The sequence below is a fragment of the Bos indicus x Bos taurus genome, chromosome 27 (genome assembly GCF_003369695.1).
Source record: "Bos indicus x Bos taurus breed Angus x Brahman F1 hybrid chromosome 27, Bos_hybrid_MaternalHap_v2.0, whole genome shotgun sequence".
In the NCBI taxonomy this organism is placed as follows: Eukaryota; Metazoa; Chordata; class Mammalia; order Artiodactyla; family Bovidae; genus Bos; species Bos indicus x Bos taurus.
Window position 1 is genome coordinate 36,256,256 of NC_040102.1, and position 20,983 is coordinate 36,277,238.

The 20,983-nt window shown below is 52.6% G+C and overlaps 1 protein-coding gene across 9 annotated transcripts in view; it reads right to left on the reverse strand.

Moving 5' to 3' along the window:
* Nucleotides 1-20,340, reverse strand: part of ANK1 (ankyrin 1) — a 241,341-nt gene extending 221,001 nt beyond the window's left edge. For 4 of the 9 annotated variants that reach the window (XM_027530145.1, XM_027530137.1, XM_027530144.1 and 1 more), the window contains exon 1: nucleotides 20,066-20,334. In XM_027530145.1, coding sequence (XP_027385946.1) covers nucleotides 20,066-20,191 — 126 coding nt within the window. In that variant the 5' untranslated portion in view covers nucleotides 20,192-20,334. Of the gene's footprint in view, nucleotides 1-20,065 lie in introns of all 9 variants that reach the window. The other 5 variants (XM_027530143.1, XM_027530138.1, XM_027530140.1 and 2 more) reach the window with 5 other exon arrangements.
* Between the last annotated feature and the right edge of the window lie 643 nt (nucleotides 20,341-20,983).

Below are 20,983 nucleotides of genomic sequence, written 5' to 3' on the forward strand. Positions count from 1 at the left end.
TGTCCGTGAGCCACAGTGAAAGATCCCACATGACACAGCAAATATTCCGAGTGTGCGACTAATACCCAATGCAGCCAAAAAAAATATATATATATATATACTTCTTTTAAAAAAGAAGTCAGTGATTATTCTGTTTCTGCACACATGCTGAATGTAAATCGTCAGATTTATCCAACCAGCAGGTTCTAGGGACACAGAAATGACCACAGCACAGCCTCTCAGCAAGGTCTAACGAGGAAGCAGCAGTCAAGCCAAGGTGTGGCAAGCTGCACCCAAGGACCAAATCCAGCCTGCTGGCAGTTCTCATACAGTCCACAAGCTGAGAATGGCTTTCACATTTTTAATAGTAAGGTGGAAAATAAAAGAATAACATTTTGTAACACGTGAAAAGATGCTGAAATCCAAATTTCAGTGTCCATAAATAAAGTTTTATTGGAACCCAGCCACGCTCATTCATTTGTATACTGTCTACGGCTGCTTCTTTGCCAGGTTGGCACAGCTGAATGCCTCCAACTGAGACTGAAAAATATTTACTATCTGGCCTTTTAAAAGTTCACCCAACTCTGGACTTGCTTCTAGTAGGGTGACCTATTAGACACTGTCCTGGTTTGTCTGGGACACAGGGCTTCCAAACCTAAAACTGGTTCAGTCCCAGACAGACTGGGACAGCTGGCAATTTCTGGCATTTCAATCATCTATTCTGCCCCCTTTCCCTTAGTCAAACGTGCACCCCTAAAGAGCAGAAGCACATTTGCTCTGTGTAGGCCCCCACCCTAGACAGGAGAACTGAATAAAGAAAATAAAGGAAACAAACTACAAAATTCTAAGTATGCTGTGTCCACAAAAACAGGAAACACAGGAACATTCTAAAATAAATACACGCAAATACGAAAAGGAGTACGTCAAGGCTGTATATTGTCACCCTGCTTATTTAACTTATATGCAGAGTACATCATGAGAAACGCTGGGCTGGAAGAAGCACAAGCTGGAATCAAGATTGCCAGGAGAAATATCAATAACCTCAGATATGCAGATGACACCACCCTTAGGGCAGAAAGTGAAGAGGAACTAAAAAGCCTCTTGATGAAGGTGAAAGAGGAGAGTGAAAAAATTGGCTTAAAGCTCAACATTCAGAAAATGAAGATCATGGCATCTGGTCCCATCACTTCATGGGAAATAGATGGGGAAACAATGGAAACAGTGTCAGACTTTATTTTGGAGGACTCCAAAATCACTGCAGATGGTGATTGCAGCCATGAAATTAAAAGACATTTACTCCTTGGAAGGAAAGTTATGACCAACCTAGATAGCATATTCAAAAGCAGAGACATTACTTTGCCAACAAAGGTCCGTCTAGTCAAGGCTATGGTTTTGCCAGTGGTCATGTATGGATGTGAGAGTTGGACTGTGAAGAAAGCTGAGTGCCGAAGAATTGATGTTTTTGAACTGTGGTGTTGGAGAAGACTCTTGAGAGTCCCTTGGACTGCAAGGAGATCCAACCAGTCCATTCTAAAGGAGATCAGTCCTGGGTGTTCTTTGGAAGGAACGATGCTAAAGCTGAACTCCAGTACTTTGGCCACCTCATGTGAATAGTTGACTCATTGGAAAAGACGCTGATGCTGGGAGGCATTGGGGGCAGGAGGAGAAGGGGATGACAGAGGATGAGATGGCTGGATGGCATCACCGACTCGATGCACATGAGTTTGAGTTAACTCTGAGAGCTGGTGATGGACAGGGAGGCCTGGTGTGCTGCAATTCATGGGATCGCAAAGAGTCGGACACGACTGAGCGACTGAACTGAACTGAACTGAAGATAGATAGGGCTTCCCAGGTAGCTCGACCGTAAGGAATCTGCCTGCAATGTAGGAGATGTGGGATCGATCCCTAAGTTGGGAAGATCCCCTGGAAAAGTAAATGGTAACTTGCTCCAGTATTCTTGCCTGGAAAATTCCATGGACAGAGGAGCCTGGCGGGCTACAGTCCACAGGGTGGCAAAGAGTTGGACACGACTTAGTGACTGAACACAGCACAGCACAAGATAGATAACAGACAGACAGATAGATGCACTTGGTAACTCAAGGGGCAACCAGGCCTTGCCTCCCAATAGAACCCAGAAGGCCCAGGTTCAGAGCTTGCTCATGCGTGTGCCTGGGAGAAGTGGCTCCCTACCCCTGCCCTGGCCTCAGTTCCTGCGTATAGAATGAGGAGGTGTCCTTCACAAACGTGCCCCCGAGGCTGCGGATGCATGGAACAAACCCAGCATCCACAGCAGGCTGTGGCTGGCTGCGCACAGGTCCCGAGCAGGGCCGGAGAGCACTAGTTAGGACAGCGGCTGAGGGCTCGTGGGAACAATCCATCCAGAGCACCTTTCCGTCCACCCGGCCTGGGGAAGGCTCAGGCTTCTCCACCCAAACTCAGCCCCCTGGCAGCCTTCTCTGTGCCAGGGTGCCCGGCAGGGCCCTCCGCCCACAGTGCAGGGGAAACACCCCATCTCTGCAGGCTCTCCCACTTGCTACCTGGACGTGGCAGGGCTCTTTCCACATAGAACCAAAGGACCAGAGTCCCTCAGCCCTTCTCTGAGTTCCTCCTACCAGGTCATGCTCAACGAATCCCAGCTTGTAAGGGCAGGGACTTCTCGCCACTTTTACACACAAGAGTCGAGCCTGCGGGCCTGGTTCTAGCGTGAGCTGGGCCACTAGGAACGGCTGTGTGATCTGATGAGCCACTTCCTGTCTCTGGACCACGGTCCCCCCACGAAGGGGCAGGGCAGTGAGATTTCCAAGGTCCCTTCCAAGACGCTGTGTTAGCTGGCCTAGTCCAGGCCCTCTGTGCTACGGGTGAGAGGCTCAGAGAGGTGAAGCGACGGTCCCAAGGTCGCCCAGCCATGTCTCAGCATCCTCAGTGTCGCACGCTCCCACGAGCCGGCACTGCTGGGGCACTGCCTTGGACGTCTCTCTGTATCCATCTCCAGGTCTCTGTGCGTCTTGAGTCTTCACGAGGGAGGGCTCATGCCTTCTCTACCACATGGTTTGGAGGCCCGCATAGAACGGGACACATTTCATCTTGCAGAGTCATGGAACTGACCTGTGTGGTGGTCTCATCCACCTCCAAGCTCAGTGCTAAGGGCTTTTAAAATGTCTTCCATTTCCAGCCCCTCACGGTTCCGCCCTGAGGAATGTATTTCATTCTGTCTGAGCCTCATCACAGTCCTAAAGGCGGTAAGGTGCAGGCTTTCCCATCAGGCAGTTGGTGTGAACCCCAGCCCTGGCTCTGATCAGCTGTGTGACCTGGAGCAGTTACTTAACCTTCCTGAGCCCTCCAAGGTCCTATATAATGGCCCATTCAGCCAGCCTCCCGAGTGGAGTGGGCTCAGGTCAGTCACGTCCCCTGCTGTCCCTCCTGTTCCTCAGCAGAGAGAATACGGCCACTGATGGCCAGGCCTCACTGCGTCCCTGCGGGCAGCAGGCTAGGCAGCTGGGGGATGTGGAAAACTAAACGCAACATGGATTTCAATGCACCACTTGCTACATCTGCTACCGCCCGCTTGTTACAGACTCCAGGACTTCAGAGAGAGACAGTCTGAAGACACGCAGCACAGGCATGTCCAGACGGTGTGAACCGCACTGAGTCTTCCCAGGCTCACTGTCCTCCCCCAAGAGACACACCTGTTACCTGCCTCTCTGCCCAGCTGCCAAAAGTACAGCAAAGTAACTCACGGGCCCTGCTGGCCACCCACCCAGCTCCATGTGACAGTGGCCACTGTCCGTGGGGCTCTCTGGGGGCTGAGACCCAGGCACTCACCTCCCAGATGACACAAGCACTGGAGAAGGTTCTAGTCCAACAACAGCCCTGCCCTGGCCATCCCCCTCCTGGAACGTCGCTCCTTCCCCTCCCAGCCCCTGGAGAAAAGAGGATGGGTTTGCAGGGCCTGGGGCATTGCATTCCCCGAAGAAGGCAAGGACCACGGGGGACAGAGGCTGAAAAAAGTAAACGAGCTTCGTCTGGGGCTGAACTGGGGGAGACCAACCTCTCCCTTGTAGCTCAGCCAGTAATGAATCCAGCTGCAATGCAGGAGACCCAGGTTCAATTCCTGGGTCCGGAAGATCCGCTGGAGGAGGGAATGATAATCCACTCCAGTATTCTTGCCTGGAGAATCCCATGGACAGCAGAGCCTGGAGGGCTGCAGTCCACGGGCTCACAAGAGTGGGACACAACTTAGCAACTAACACTTAAATAACTAAAACGTGACTCCTCTGAATTTAGATGTGCTGAATATAAAATACACACTGAATTTTGAATTTATTTGAATTTTTGCATTTATTATACTAATAAAACAGCACTTCCCTCGTGGCTCAGCCGTAAGAATCCACCTGCCAATGCTGGAGACATGGGTTTGAACCCTGAGTTGGGAAGGACATGGCAACCCACTCCAGTATTCTTGCCTGGAGAATCCCATGGACAAAGGAGCCTGGTGGGCTACAGTCCTTGAGGCCACAAAAGTGGGACACAACTTAGCGACTGAACCATCACCATCACCATCAACTTCTGAAAATCTTGGCTCCTTGGGAACTCAGTAGGTGACAAAGCAGGGATTTTCCAAAATTACGTAATTCGGCTTTAAAAGCCGAGTCTCTGAAGAGCCAGCACGGGCTGACAAACTGCAGGACGTATCTATCCCGTGGCGCGTCCCCTGTCCTTTGGGCTGGGGGTCTACCGCGTCTGCTTTCCAGGAAACGGCAGGCGGTGGGGACCTCTGGAGCCCCTTCCCCCATCAGAGTCAGGGCCTCCTGGGCTCCTTCGAGCTCAGGGAGGAGGCTGGCTTTGCTCATGACCTTGAAAGCAGGTGACAGCCTCCCTCGCCAAGCTCTGAAAACAGAAGGTGCCCGCGCTCTCATTCTTTATTCACCTGGCAGGTGCCCTCTGCCCTCCCAGAGGCTGCACTCGTGCTAAACATAGGAGGCGGCACCAAACTGGCCACAGCAAGGAGTCTGAGGAGCCACGGGGGCTGCCTGATGAGCCCTGCGCCCAGAGGACCAGACTGCTGACCTTGAGCACGGCCGCCTTCCGGCAGCCCGCGTGACCCCGGCCCTCGCCAGCACGCCCTCCTCTCCCTGGTCTGCCCACGACAGTGCTAGCCTCATGGGGGTGACCCGTCAGAGGGGATGAGTGTCCACACACTGAGCCAGCACCTCGAGCTATGCAGCCTTCCACCCTGGTGCCAACATCCCTGTGCCCAGAGGTCTGGGGTCCATCAGAGCTGGACCTCGACACCCAAGGGCCTCCTGCACCCAAGTGTCCACCCGGCACACCTTCAGCCACTGCAGGCCAGCTGCCCTGAGGCCTTGGAAATTCACATGTTCATGGAACTACCCTTACTCCCCCAGAAAAGTCTTAATTGCGTGCATGCGTGCTCAGTCATGTCCAACTCTTTGTAACCCCAAGGAATGTAGCCCATCAGGCGTCTCTGTCTATGGAATTTTCCAGGCAAGAATACTGGAATGGGTTGCCATGTCCTTCTCCAGAGGATCTTCCTGACCCAGGGATCAAACCTGGGTCTCCTGCATTGTAGGCAGATTCTTTACCATCTAAGCCACCAAGGAAGCCCAGAAGAGTCTCAGAAGCCCTCTAAACCAGTTCCCTTGCTTAAGAGGTGGAGAGAAGAGAAGTGAAAGGCAAAGGAGAAAAGGGAAGATATACCCATTTGAATGCAGAGTTCCAAAGAATAGCAAGGAGAGATAAAGCCTTTCTCAGTGATCAGTGCAAAGAAATAGAGGAAAACAATAGAATGGGAAAGACTAGAGTTCTCTTCAAGAAAATTAGAAATACCAAGGGAACATTTCATGCAAAGACGGGCACAATAAAGGACAGAAAAGGTATGGACCTAACAGAAGCAGAAGATATTAAGAAGAGGTGGCAAGAATACACAGAAGAACTATACAAAAAAGATCTTCATGACCCAGATAACCATGATGGTGTGATCATTCACCTAGAATCAGACATCCCAGAATGCAAAGTCAAGTGGGCCTTAGGAAGCATCACTAGGAACAAAGCTAGTGGAGGTGATGGAATCCCAGTTGAGCTATTTTAAATCCTAAAAGATGATGCTGTGAAAGTGCTGCACTCAATATGCCAGCAAATTTGGAAAGCTCAGCAGTGGCCACAGGACTGGAAAAGGTCAGTTTTCATTCCAATCCCAAAGAAAGGCAATGCCAAAGAATGCTCAAACTACCACACAATTGCACTCATCTCACATGCTAGTAAAGTAATGCTCAAAATTCTCCAAGCCAGACTTCAACAGTACATAAACCATGAAACTTCAGATGTTCAAGCTGGATTTAGAAAAGACAGAAGAACCAGAGACCAAATTGCCAACATCCAATGGATCACTGAAAAAGCAAGAGAGTTCCAGAAAAACTCTACTTCTGCTTTATTGACTACGCCAAAGCCTTTGACTGTGTGAATCACAACAAACTGTGGAAAATTCTGAAAGAGATGGGAATACCAGACCACCTGACCTGCCTCCTGAGAAATCTCTATGCAGGTTAAGAAGCAACACTTAGAACTGGACATGGAACAACAGATTGATTCCAAACAGGGAAAGGAGTTCATCAAGGCCGTATATTGTCACCCTGCTTATTCATCTTATATGCAGAGTACATCATGAGAAACGCTGGGCTGGATGAAGCACAAGCTGGAATCAAGATTGCCGGGAGAAATATCAATAACCTCAGATATGTAGATGACACCACCCTTATAGCAGAAAGCGAGGAAGAACTAAAGAGCCTCTTAATGAAAATGAGAGTGAAGAAGTTTGCTTGAAACTCAACATTCAGAAAACTAAGATCATGGCATCTGGTTCCATCACTTCATGTCAAATAGATGGGAAAACAATCGAAACAGTGATAGACCTTATTTTTATTTTTGGGGACTCCAAAATCACTGCAGACAGTGATTGCTGCCATGAAATTAAAGGATGCTTGCTCCTTAGAAGAAAAGTTATGACCAACCTAGACAGCATATTAAAAAGCAGAGACATTACTTTGCCAACAAAGGTCCATCTAGTCAAAGCTATGGTTTTTGCAGTAGTCAGGTATGGATGTGAGAGTTGGACTATAAAGAAAGCTGAGTACCAAAGAACTGATGCTTTTGAACTGTGGTGTTGGAGAAGACTCTTGAGAGTCCCTTGGACTGCAAGGAGATCCAACCAGTCCAGCCTAAAGGAAATCAGCTCTGAATATTCATTGGAAGGACTGATGCTGAAGCTGAAACTCCAAAACTTTGGCCATCTGATGAGAAGAACTGACTCACTAGAAAAGATGCTGATGCTGGGAAAGACGGAAGGTGGGAGGAGAAGGGAATGACAGAGGATGAGATGGTTGGATGGCATCACCGACACAATGGACAAGAGTTTGAGTAAACTCTGGGAGTTGGTGAAGGACAGGGAGGCCTGGTGTGCTGCAGTCCATGGGGTAGGCCTGGTGTGCTGCAGTCCATGGGGTCACAAAGAGTCAGACACAACTGAGAGACTGAACTGAACTGAACGGAGAGGTGGAGAACTGAGGCCGGAGAAGTGTCAGAACAGCCTCAGAAGTCGTGAGGAAGAGCCTGACTTTAGCCTAAAGGTGACAAGAGGGAACCAGAAGGGCTCATGACGAGAAAGGATGTAGGCCGGACTGGAAGGGTGACCTTGGAGGTTCCGGAAGGCGCAGTGGAGGCATAAACTGGGTGGAGGAAGCTAAGTTCATGCGAGAGACCGTCACACACTCCTCTAGAAGAATCTAATGGTGTTATTGCGTTCACCTTGCTACAGTCATTTCATCTTGGTTCAGAGTCATGAAAGATGCTCTTTCCATCTGCCTCTTCCAAGTCCTGTTGTGAGTGAGGCAACATCGACAAGCGGGTTAAAGTGCTAAGACTCAACCCTACAGCTTGTAACCCAGATGTCCTTCAAAGGCAGATATGCTCAAGAATCAGGTCCTCAGGCCACAACACACACACACAAGCCAGAAGATCACGTGAAAAAAAGGCCAACTGTTGAACTATAGTCTGTTCCACCGACGGCAGAGTGCGAGGTCCGGCTGCAGCACTGTGGTTCCCAGGACACGGCTCCACGTCCACAGGGGCACTGGGTCCTGTGCACCATGCACACCGCCGTGAGCTGGGATCGGCACAGCGGTCTTCTCATTTCCCAGGGGGCAGAGACCAAACCACCTCTTTCCAAGGGCAGTGAATGGATCTGCCAAACCTCCACACCACAGGAGAAAGTAACATCTCCATAGATTCAACGCAACTCTACCGACATTTCAGACTTGGACATCTTTCTGACTTGGGCTGTTTCTGATTCTTCGCTTTCACTGGCATTTGAGATCAGGCTCACATTTCTTCATTTTTCCTAATTCATTTAAGAAATTGGCAGTAATGCTGGATGAGCATACTAACCTTGGGAGGAATCCTTGATGGCCATCTCTGGAAAGGAACCGTGAGCCTATTAAGGGTCATGCCTTGGATCTCATTGGTTGCTCCCCATGGAGGAGGGGGGAGATGGGTGCAAGCAGGAACTAAGGCATAGGACAGGCAGGTATTGAGTGCTTACTGTACGTCGGGTGCTTGGGGGCTTCCCTAGTGGCTCAGACAGTAAAGAATTTGCCTGAATGTGGGAGACCTGGGTATGATCCCTGGGTCAAGAAGATCCCCTGCAGAAGCAGAATGGCAACCCAGTCTGGTATTCTTGCCTAGAGAATTCCACAGACAAAGGAGCCTGGCGGGTTACAGTCCATGGGGTTGCAAAGAGTCAGACACGACTGATCAACTAACACTTTCACATACATTAACTCATTCAGTCCTTCCAATAACCCTGCGTGGTTGTCCAGTAGATGTTTCCTCTGCCCTATAAATGACAAAACCGAGACTCAGAGGAAAACTGAGAACCTTGCCCAGAGTCACCCAGTTAGCAAACATCCAGGACACAGTCCCTGGGCCACCTGACTCCATCCAAGGCCACTGTTCGCGTCTCTGCAGCTCGGACATCTTGACCCAAGATGCCCTCCTGGCATACACAGTGGTCCATACAATCTCCTGGCCTCCTTACTGGGCAGCATGGCCTAACCTCATCTAGCACCCGCGAGGCGATGTTGAAACTGATTCTGACAGTGGAGCTGGCGTCCGTGTTTGAGGCCAAAAACTCAGCCAACGGGAGGCCCAAAGGCAAAGAACACGTACATATCCTGAGTCTAGAAGAAGGTCGGAGGACAGCTGAGTGCAGCTTGCAGGAGAGATGAGATGGGAAAGGCAGCTCTGGGCTAGACTGGGGACCTTGGACGCTGGAGTAAACTTCTAGGACTTTATTTTAAGGGCAATTAGGAAGCCAGCGAAGGATTTAAAGGCAGGAGTATTGGAATCTGATTTGCATTTTTGGAAGATCACTCTGGCTGTGGAATTGAGCATTCCACCCAACACACACACACACATACATTTTCAGGCTGGTTTACAATGGACAGCTCCCCATGCCAAGACCCAGCTGCCTGGACTCTCAGGACCACAGTCCAGCTCCACTTGGCGCCAGAACATTCTGTCACCTACTGGGCTCCAGTCCACATCACCTTGGAATTCTTTACTGGCATGAGAGGTCATCCATCCACGCCAGCTTCCGTCTCCAGGAGACACACAAGCGGAGGAGGCCTGGGACCCTCCTTGACAAGCAAGGCATTCTCTGTCTTTTAATTACATTACATTTTTAAATGCTATTACAGCTGAAGCCTATTCCTACTTTTTTATTAGAAGCATATTCTTAAAAACCTGTTCTCTTAAGCATCATTTTGAATGAACGCATAGCATTTCACAACTTGGGTGATGGCACCGAGGTAACATCTTTAAGAGTGGCAGTGATTTTCCTGGTGGCCCAGTGGTTAAGCATCCGCCTGCCAACGCGAGAGACACAGGCTCGATCTCTGGTCCTGGAAGATCCCACGTGCCTCAGGGCAACTAAGCCCGCAATTACTGAGCCTGTGCTCTAAAGCCTGGGAACGCAACTACCGAGTCCACACGCCCTAGAGCCCACAGTCCACAGCAAAAGCCCTGCAGTGAGAAGCCCGCACACCACAACCAGCGAAAAGCCCACCATGTAGCAACGAAGATCCGGTCCGGCCGAAAATAAAGTTAAAAAAAAAAAGAGTGACGGGGAATTCCCTGGTGGTCCAGGCATTAGGATTCCACACTCTCGTTGCCAAAGGCCTGGATTCAAGGCCTGGCGGGGAACTGAGATGGTAAGTCCTGTCCCCACTGCGGTCCACCTCTGCCTGGGCCTCCCCTGCAAGCATGAGTAGCCGCCAGTCAATGCCTGAGCTCCCCCCCAGGCCTAGTCTTGCAGGCTTGTGGGGTGCACGGGCCTTAATGAAGGCGATCTCTCAGACGCTGTGCACACCAGGGCTTTGTGGGAGAGCTCAGGCTTGAACTGAGGGCCTTTCCTCTCCTTCCCATGGAGTCTGACAGCTTCCCCCGACATTGAAGAACACTTCCTATTAGCTCCCCCTCCAGCACATGAGCCCCAGGAAGCTCACGAACAGTTCAGTTCAGTTCAATTCAGTTGCCCAGTCGTGTCCGACTCTTTGCGACCCCATGGACCGCAGCACACCAGGCCTCCCTGTCCTTCACCAACCCCCGGATTTCAGCCAAACCCATGTCCATCAAGTCGGTGATGCCATCCAACCACCTCATCCTCTGTCATCCCCTTCTCCTCCTGCCCTCAATCTTTCCCGGCATCAGGGTCTTTTCCAATGAGTCAGCTCTTCTCATCAGATGGCCAAATGATTGGAGTTTCAGCTTCAGCATCAGTCCTTCCAATGAACATTCAGGACTGATTTCCTTTAGGATGGACTGGTTGCATCTCCTTGCAGTCCAAGGGACTCTCAAGAGTCTTCTCCAACACCACAGTTCAAAAGCAGCAATTCTTCGGTACTCAGCTTTCTTTATAGTCCAACTCTCACATCCATACCTGACCACTGGAAAAACCATAGCCTTGACTAGACAGACTGTAGATTCCATAAAAAGGACTCATCATTTTCCTCCTCACCCCCTCCATGAAGGGCACCCAGCTCCATGAAGGGCACCCAGCTCATGAAGGGCACCACCAACTAACCACCCCAGCACCAAGTCAGATACGAGGCCTCGCTGCCATTTCATATCACACACACGTGGATGTGTTAACATATGTCCAGAAGAAACCCACAGCATCAGCCCTGATTACTTACTCACACCCACTTTATTACTCACAAAGACCAACTTCCTCCACCACCCAGATGTCTACAGTCTGTCATACTCTCCATCCCCATTGGCTGCCAAGCATGACCACCTTACCCTCCTCTGGACCACTGCTCAGCGTTCTCAATGCCCTGCTCACCATGCAGCTGCCCTATCCTGACCCACCTCTGCCCTGGAGGCACAGCAGCTTTGCACACTTCCCTCTGGAGTTCCTCAAGCTTCCTCTGGGCTTTGGCCCTGGCCTGGCCCCAGCTCAGCTTCCTCTCTAGCTCCCCCTGTCCTCCCGACTGCACTCTTTCAGCTCCTGCTACTGGGCTCACAGGTCCTGGGCCACCTCTGTCTCCAGACCGCACTGGCTCACCCTCCGCCCTTGCTGTGGACTCAGCTGAATGTCCTGGCCCTCATCACCTGGCTGACCTTCAACAGTCCATGAGGACCCAGCCTCTCCCCCAGAGAGCCTCCCCAGACCCTACTCCCAGCCAGGCTTACTCCCACAAGACTGGCCACAGTGCTCAAGTCAACCCTTCCTTCCCCACTTCCTTTGGGAAAGTGGACACAGAACAAATAAAAGTCCAGACAAACCTCCTACCCTCTCCTCTCTTCCCTTCACCTGCTGGTTCGATTCTCCCTTGGTCTTGCCACATCCACCAGCTGCTTCCTGTCTATCTGCTAGAACAGAGCCTCCACGCTGCTCTATGGAAGCATCATCACCTGGGGGACCTTACTGCACAGGCGGGCTCCTGGCCCCACCACCTCCAGTGGCCGATTCTGCAGGGAGGCAGTGGGGCAGGTCTGCCCGTGTCAAACCCTCTCCCCAGGGTGGCTCTGAGACTGGCAACGTAGGGGAGCTGCTGGGACCATTTCTTTCTCTCCTCCCTCTTTCCTTATGGGTCTCACCGTGAGCGTTTGGGGCTATCCCTTCCATCTCAGAACTAGGTTAGGCGTCATGGCTCCAGCCAGTCCATAATGAAGTGCCTCGTTTCCTTCCCTTTCCTGGGATGCTTCCTCTGACTCCACCCTGACTTCTCCCAACTCGACTTTAAGGCTAGTCTGTGCCTTTTCATCCCTTGAGCCTGTTTTCTCTCTGACTGCACTGCTCTTCATGAGCACCTCTTAGCCCACTGGACTTCTTAGGAACGGAAAATGAAACCACAGAGATTCAAGGGAGGGACTCAGGGCAAGAGTCTGGCCCTGCTGTTCCTGTTCCCACACATCCAAGTTGAGGTCTTGGCAAGCATTACACATAGAGGCCCAGGACCTCACAGGCATCCAGAAGAAAGCAAAAGTTCCGGAGAGTTAGGGAGAATGGATGAAAACGGAGACACGTCTTCACTATAACTCCATGTAGAAGCACGTTATTAAATGATTATACAGAGAAGATGCCAGCTCTGTGGCAGGAAGTGTGGCGGGCGCATGCTCAGTCATGTCCAACTCTTTGCAACCCCATGGACTGTAGCCCACCAGGCTCCTCCATCCATGGAATTTTCCAAGCAAGAATACTGGAGTGGGTTGCCATTTCCTTCTCCAGGGGATGTTCCTGGCCCAGGGATCAAACCCGCATCTCTCGCGTCTCCTGCACTGGCAGGCGGACTCTTTAGCACTTGTACCACCGGTAGGAAGAGAAACCTCTAAAACAGGCAGTAAAGGGAGAAAGGACCGTTCTGTGAGGCAGGTGAGATGGAAACAGAGCAGGCATCCCTGGGAGTCACTCATCATCCGGCCCCTTGTCTTAACCCAAGGCCTCAAAGGGGTCTTCACCATCCACGGGCTGCTCCAGGGACATTCAGAGGAGCCTGTGGACCCCACTACCCACCTAGCATCCAGACGCCAGTGCTTCCGTCCTGAGCCCAGATCACTGGTCCCTGTTCTCAGCCTCCTTGGGTTACTTCCCACACCGGCAGCTTTCCCTCTAACGTGCAAATCCTTCCTGCGTAGGCAGGAAAAGTACCGGCATTCTGACTCCCCTCCCAGCACCTGGTAGCCTTGAACACACCGAGGATGTAACAAACAGCTAAGAAGGCAGCCTAGCGCAGAGGCCTGTGAATGAGTTTTGGAGCCAGGCCCCGGCTCTGAGGTCACCGGCTGTCAGAGGATCCAGCGAGACAATGCCCGTAGGACCCACAGCCTCTCAGTACATACAGGCCCTCCTCGGATAAGCAAAGAAGGGTGTTTGCAGCTGTCATGGCCAAGGATGCCCTGAAATGGATAAAAAGGCATTAACTGACACTGCAAAAATATTATCACCTTAGCAAAAACACAGGAAAATTTTCTTCTCAGGAAAGCACCTGGCCACATGGGCAGAAAAGGAGAAACAAAAGGTTTTTTGGTTTCAAACTGGCCGGCCACTCGGTCTCTGCTTTATCCCTGAGAGTTCCTCATGCAAGTTCTCCTTTCCTGGAGGATGTGCTGGGCCTACACTCCTGAGATGCACAGGGTCTTCTCTGGAGGAGTCTAGTCTGCCCATAACAACACATGTTTCATTGTCTGTAATATTCCACACCCCAGATTTACTAGCCAGGGCCCTAACAGGGATGGTATTCTCAGAAAGTTCAGGAACCCCGTTTATGTGCCTTTCTTGGCAGGCAGCTGTAATTGTCACCCAGGGCTTTAATAAAGCCCATCTCAAAGTTGTAGACTGCACCCATGGAGATAACTAAGCCCGCGATAATAAATCTTGTCAAAATAGGAAATTCATTTCTTTCCTGAAAATGAAATGGAGAAAATGATTTAAAGTATCCTTTTTCTCATTTACCAGCAATGAAATAATAATGGGCTGGCCTTGCCAAGCCAATGTCAAGATTTCACACCACCACTGGAAGTCTGGGCCAGAGCTTTGGCTTTGAATTCATCAGAAAGAATAATTTAATTAACAAACATTATTATGTTACTAACTGTAACCTCTTAAATAGACAGGAGTTTTAAAGTTTACAAAATACACCTCCTTTATTCTCATTTCAATTTCACAGAGGAGAAAACTGAGGCTCAAAGAAATTTGGTGGCCAGTAAGTACAAGAACTGAAACCAGAATCCGGGCGCCTGACTCCCAGCCCAGCGCTCTGTACGAGGTAGATGTTTGAGCTGCTTTTCAAGAACCAGGAATGGCGAGATGGAGCCAAGCAAAGCATATTTGTCTTTTCCAAAAACCAAAACACTGATGACAGCAGACTTAGCTTTAGTTGGAATAATTCAGGGAGGGGAAAAAAAAAAAACCCAGATTTACTTGGTTCTACTTCTATAAGGCCAACTCTTCAAACATCAAATACAAAGACCAAGGGAAAAACTTCTGAACCAGTTAAATGTAGCTCCTGAATCATTTCAAGCCATAAATATTTGTTGAGTGGTTACGTGGAAAGACTCTGGCTTGGGCTTCAAGGAGCTTATAATCTAGTAGAAGCGATAAAATAAGAACACATGTCTCATACACACATACCCATGCGCGTGCACACACGCACCAGAACAAAGGCTGGGGCAACCCAGAATACAGAGAAAGAGTGATGGAGGATTCAGGAAAGCTCTCTTGAAGAGTGATGGGCTTTGATGGTGAAGGAGGAAGGAACGGCTGATGGGTTCACCCTATGGAGACAAAGCCCGGGAATGAACCAACATACATGAAAACTGCCTGGCACATGGAACCCACTCACTAAGGCTTGCTTGTTTTTATGGAAAGACGGAAGGAAGAGTCCTTCAGTTCAGTTGTTCATTCGCTCAGTCATGTCTGACTCTACTAAACTGAACTGAACAACTCTTTCCCCCTTCTTTCCAAAACAAACAAGCAAGTCCTTAGACTGAGGTGAAAATATAAACTTTGTCATATTAAGAGGAGATAAGCAGAACTAGCGAGGAAGAGAAGGGTCCAAGGGTTGGCTCCTGGTCCCCTTGGCAGGGAGGTCCCTTGCTCCAGGTTCTGAATTTCAGCTGCTGCTCCACCTACTCTGAGCAGCGGCTGCGATGTGCCAACCACACGCTGCCGGATACAACTAGGGGTGTAACACCTTCTTTGCCCATAAGACCCTGCTCTCTGGGTCTAGCGGATGGTTGAGGGTGACGTCAGGTAGCCCCCAGGGAACAGCCCCACCAAAACTGCCCCTGCAGCAGGGAGGGAGGCCTGGATTGGGAGATGGCCAGAGAGCGAGTTAGGAAAGTTCTCGCATCTTCAGCCAGTGCCAGCGCCTCCCAGCACCCAGAGAGGAGCAAGGCCAGTCCCTGTAATGAGGCTCCCCGGGTACTAAAATAAGAGACACCAAGGTGGCAGTTACCCAAGTCATGGTACATTTAAAGGCTCAAAACTAAATAAATGAGTCCGTTTAATAGCGAACATGCAATCATGATGCTTTCCAAAAGCCAAATGGAGATTTCATATACAAATATCAAGGCGTACTGCGACATACACTACTGCGGTGATTTCATGGCAGGACCTTGGTTTAAGGATGCGTGAGGAACATGCCTCTTTCTGATCCTGTGTGTTCTTCTTGGGTTGAACGCATAGACTCATTTGGAGGTACCAGCAGAAGTTTACATTCGGGACCCTTTACAAATGGGAAAGGTGGGTTCACAGGACCCTCCTGCCTAATTTCCTGCCCTTCATCCCATTCTTACTCACCCACGCCTCCCCACCCCATCCCACCCTCTTCCTGGGAACAAACCCTGGCCACGCGGCAGGGCCGACAGTCTCCCATAGGTCCCCCTAAATCTCCCTGTGATTCCAGTCACTGGATCAACGGAAGACATCTCCACAGTCCAGGAGCAGGGCCTCGCCCACTGCGTGAGGAAGGCCCAGGGCCCTGGAGGAAGCTGTGGAGGCCGGCAGGGCCGACAACACTGTCTGCACAGCTAAGCAGAGATGGCCACTTTCTGCTCCCGGGCTTCCGTTTTTTCCTTTCTGTATCCTCACCTGGGCTCCTCAGGGCCCTGTGCAAACACTGCTGTTCCAAATGGCTAAACTCACTTGACATTTAGTGCAGCAGGGACCCTGCAAGGAACTAACTGCAGGCTCAGTGGTAGAAGTCACTGCACCAAAAAATTAGATGGTTCCACTGCTTGCCTACAAGGCTCGGGTGGTTTGCAAAGTGATCAGGAATGAAAGAAAAGTCGGGCTTTCTTCAGGTGCCGGCTGAAGATAGTCAAGAGCGCATTGCTCACCTAACACAAGTGATGACCAAAAACCACCTGGGCGAACAGAGACAGACATAAGACCCCACCCATTCACCCACCCATCACCACCCCCACATTCATGGCATGCCTTCTGGGTATCAGATGGACAGCTGTGAACAGGGCCTGGTCCCCTCCTTCACCAACATCAGAGGATGAAGGAGATGGACAGAATAAGAGACGAGGAGAAAGCTCAGTAAATGCCACCCCAGGGCACTTACAGGTGCTGCAGGCTGAGGGTCACCCCTTAAAGTAGGGCTGAGATTCCAGCCCCCTTCTCTGTCTGCCTCCCTCCCTCTTCCCACTTCCCCCTCCCCCTTTCTTGAATTCTGCCTCACCTCACCTTCGTCTCCAAACTCCTCATCCTCGTCTCCCAACCTCAAGCTCCAAGAAGGCAGAAAAAGTGCACATATCCTTATGCCCAAGGCTTCTCCAGCCCTAGAGAGCTGCCGTTCTTAATGCAAATGCCTGCTTAACACATGCCCTGCAATCTATTTACTTCCATCCCCATCTTCAGACGCAGGGGACTTATCAAGTCAGCATCATAAATACTGGATCTTATTTTTTCTTTTTTTTCCAAAAAGCTGCAGCTCCAACAGCAGGCATCTGATGAGGACGTGTGCTGCACAAGCAGAAAGCTGAATGAAGCCCCAGAAGAATGCAGGCCTTTTTCCAGCTACAGAGTCTGAGCTCAGTTCCCTGCGTCGAGGTGGTTTCTATCTGTGTCAGTCAGCACGTCACAACAGCAGCCTCCAGGGCCGCTGCACAGCACCCCTCAGCCAGCGCCTTCCCACACAATACCAGCAACTGTAAAAGCTGCAACCACCGCTGAAGTTACAACCGTGATGATTTCTACAAACGGGGAGCGCTGCGGTTCTGCTCCGTCAGGCCCCGATAAGTAGGTTACCCGTGGGACAAACGCCTTCCCTTTCCGTAAATCCAGAATGCCCTTGCTGAGCTCCACACTCCCCTGAATTACCAGTTCACTGGCATCAAACGACTATCTGCATGTGTGAATTCTTTCTTCCTGCTGAGATGAGGGTGGTTCCACAGCGTCCCCGAGTCTGGGGTGACCAGGGTAGAGTCCTCAGCTGCTCGGTCTTAACATACTTCGCTTCAAACCATGACTTCGGTGGTGAAAAATGGGTCTAACAAAGACCTCACCTTATGTGAACCCTCCCTTGGGCTCCCACCCCCACCTCGGCCATCTGCTCAACCAGCTCCTGCACGCACATCCTCCACCCTCTCCAACCAGCCTTTCTGCACTGCTGTGCCTCCCTCACCTTTCCCCAAGGGCCTGCCACCTTCTTGAGACGTTGCCTTTTGCTATAAATTTTATAGGCCGATGGCAAAAAGAACTCACTAGCATTACAAAACACAAACGCAGCACCCCGACACCTCACCTCGTACCTTAGTGCCCCTCTACCCCAAAAATCCCTTAAAGAGTTTATAGCATCGCTATCACTTTGAATTCAGATTTCCTTATTATTGCTGTATCCCTCCTAGCACCCAGGATACTGCGTAAAATAATGAAAATCTGTGTGGAAGATTTTCAAATGCTTACTGACGCAGTATGCTGTGACCAGCTAGTAAAACAAAATAACCCAACTGGTTGGGGGAGGGGGGGAGTGTGGAATATGTTATCAGCTAGACTTGACATGGAGATTAAGTTGACCAAGAATGTCCAGACTAAGAAACAAAAAGAATATTGGACTTGCTGCTTTTCTATGTGTGTCTTGCAGGCATTTGGGATTCAGATTTATACTGAAGGGAGTTACAGAGAATGAAAAGAATTCTCAGAAGAGAGGAAAGGGAGAGTTTTGTTTTGACTCTGGCTCAAAATATATATATATTTTCAAGGAAGAGGCTGGGGAGCAAAAAGTGGGATAAAAACATTGAGTGAGCAGTTTGGGAGAGGATGGGCTTGGCTCCTAAAGCATGAGGCAGGGATGGAAATAGAGAACACGCCTTCCTAAGGAGAAGTTTACATTCATGCCAAGAAAGTGGGTGAGCACTGTCAGATATAACCAGACTTCCCCCCGGCCTGACTCACAAGATGGGCTCCAGTATTTCAGACCCAGCAGAAGGACCTGATGGAGTGTTCTAAGTGGCACCAACCCAAACTCCCGCTCCCCGTCAGTTTGGAGAAGGCTTCTTTTTAGGTCCTGCTAAAGTGGTGGTGCCTTGGTGCGACTACCATTTACACATGAGAAGGCAATCCCTGGGAGGGAGGAAGACTGCCTTTGGAAGGGGTATAGGAAAGCCTAGCGCACCGGCCACTTGGGGTGCAATCAGAGAACGTCTCTGCTCCTGGATTTCATCTCGAGGAACTGGCTGGATGTGGGTCTTGCCGACTGGCTGGTACGAGGAGGAGTAGGACCCACAGGCAGCCTGTCCCCACGCTGCTCTCAACCACAGGCTTCAAACTTCTTTCTCAGAGGTAGCCAATTTCAAGAAATAAAAAAATGTTTCCTTCTCAACCAAGACCAGCGTCTCAGTTGGTCCTCAGTCCTCAGTCCTGGAACCCCGAGGGCCACATTCCCAGGCAATGGGTTCACAGGCCATGCCCCAGCTTGCCGTCCGCAGGTTAAAATGGCTCTGCTGGAGCTGAAGTTCGGCCTGTCTCCAAGCCAAAGAACCGCATCCATAGGCACCTGGCCTCCTCCGTGGGGGGTTCCAAAACACCCCAACTGGAGCCCTCGCCCAGTCAACTGACTCCCTCCCTTCACAAGTGAAAGTGTTTCTCACCAAACGTGTCTTTATTAAAAGGTGCTTTGAGTTGGGGGTAGGAAGGCCCCAGACCCAGAGTGCTGAGCAGACAGCAATTGCCCTAAGGGGTCTGGGTCTTTATGGGGGCTGTCTTGTCACTACCAGCCCCCGCCCCCACCACCAACCGACTCCTACACAGAAAGGAGACCTGTTCTCTGACCAGGCCCCTGGGCCATGCTGGACAGCACTCACGGCAGGCTTCCAAAGGGAAGTTCCTTTGGTCATCCGCTGCTCATCTTGAGTGACCCGAACTGGAGACGGTGCCAAATGCCCACCCGTCCCCCGCCTCCACCAGGCTAAGCAGTTCTGCCCCGGGGCCCCACAGGGTCAGTCAAGGTGCTTCCCGGGGTTCAAGGAGGGTGGGGAAAGGGCAGAGGCCCCACCATTCAGAGACCTGGGAAGGAGGCTCTCCGCGCCTCCGAGAGTGGGTCACCGGGGAGGCGGCGGGCAGAGAGGTCTCCGGAGCCCGGGGCCGCATTTCCTAAAGCGGCTTCCTTGGAAAGCCCCGGAGAGACGGCGAGCAGCCCCCCACCCCGCGCCGACTGCGGGGGTTGGGGGGCGGAAAAGTTCCTCCCGGCGGCGCCGGGCCCGCGGTGTCTGTCCAAGGTGCTGAAAGGTCTCCGCGGGCGGGCGGGCTCCTGCGCGCCCTCAGCCTCCGGGCCGCCCGCTCTGCCCTTCCAGCCCACTTGCCCGGTCCTCCTCCGGCCGCTCCGAAGCCCCCTCCCTCCACCGCTCCTGCCCCGCGCGCCCTGCGCTCGGCAACATCTTCTCGACCGGCCGCGGGGCCCCGCGTCCCCCTGTCTCTCCGGGCTCCGCCGCGCCCCTTCCCCCAGCGGCCACCTCCGGGCTCCTCTGCCTCCAGGCTTGCCGCCCCCCCTCCGCCACCCCTTACCTTCTTCTTTCGGTCACGGGAGCGGTTCCTCCGCTTCCTGTTGGATTCCTCCTTCTCCTTCTGCTCCTGGAGGGCCTGCGCCTCGATGTCTTTGATTTTCTTCAGCTGTTTGGCCGCTTGAGCCATGGCCGGTCACCGTGCTCCGGTGGGTCCCCGCCTCCCGGGCCCTTCGCACTTGGCGATCCAGGTGGCGACACCCTCCCGGGGAGGAAAAACGGAGTCTGCCCTCCGCGGAGTGGCGGGGCGGGGGGTCCGGCGCGGCGGGGGGAGCTGCCCTCCCCGCGGGGGGAGGCTGCGGCCGGGTCGGCGGGGACGCGGCCGCGAGAGGCGCTGAGGGCGAGGCGCGCGGCAGCTGCCCGGCGGCCCCCGGATGGCGCCTCCCGCCGCGGCCGGAGCTCCTGGCGGGCGCCCGGGACGGGCTCTGGGCTCTGCCCCACCGCCTCCCTCCTTTCCTCCCTCCGGCCCCCTCCCTCTCCTGCGGCGGCGGCGGCGGCGCGGGGGGCGGGGGCGGGGGCGGGGAGGCGGCTCGTACTGCGGCGAGCGGCGGGCGGCGGGCCGCGGGGAGGGGGCGGACCCCAGCAGTTAACGCATGAGGGCGCGGGGGCAGCTGGCGGCCGGGCTGCCCCGCCGGCCCGACGAGGCTCGGCGCGCGCGGCGCCCGCGCTGGCGCATTGCGAGCGCCCGGCTGCAGGCGCGCGGGCCAGCCGGGCTCCGCCACTGCAGTGCCGCCGCCGCCGCCGCCAGACGCACGGGCCCCCGCGCCGTCGGGTCGCGGGAACAAAGCCGCCGCGCCGCCCGGAGCTGCCGGAGGGCCCCGCCGCAACGAGCCGGGGGACGCGGGGGAGGCTGCGGCCGGCCACGGGCCGCGCGCCCAGGCTGCCCCACCGACCAGCGCGCCTGGAAGCGGCGGCGGAAGCG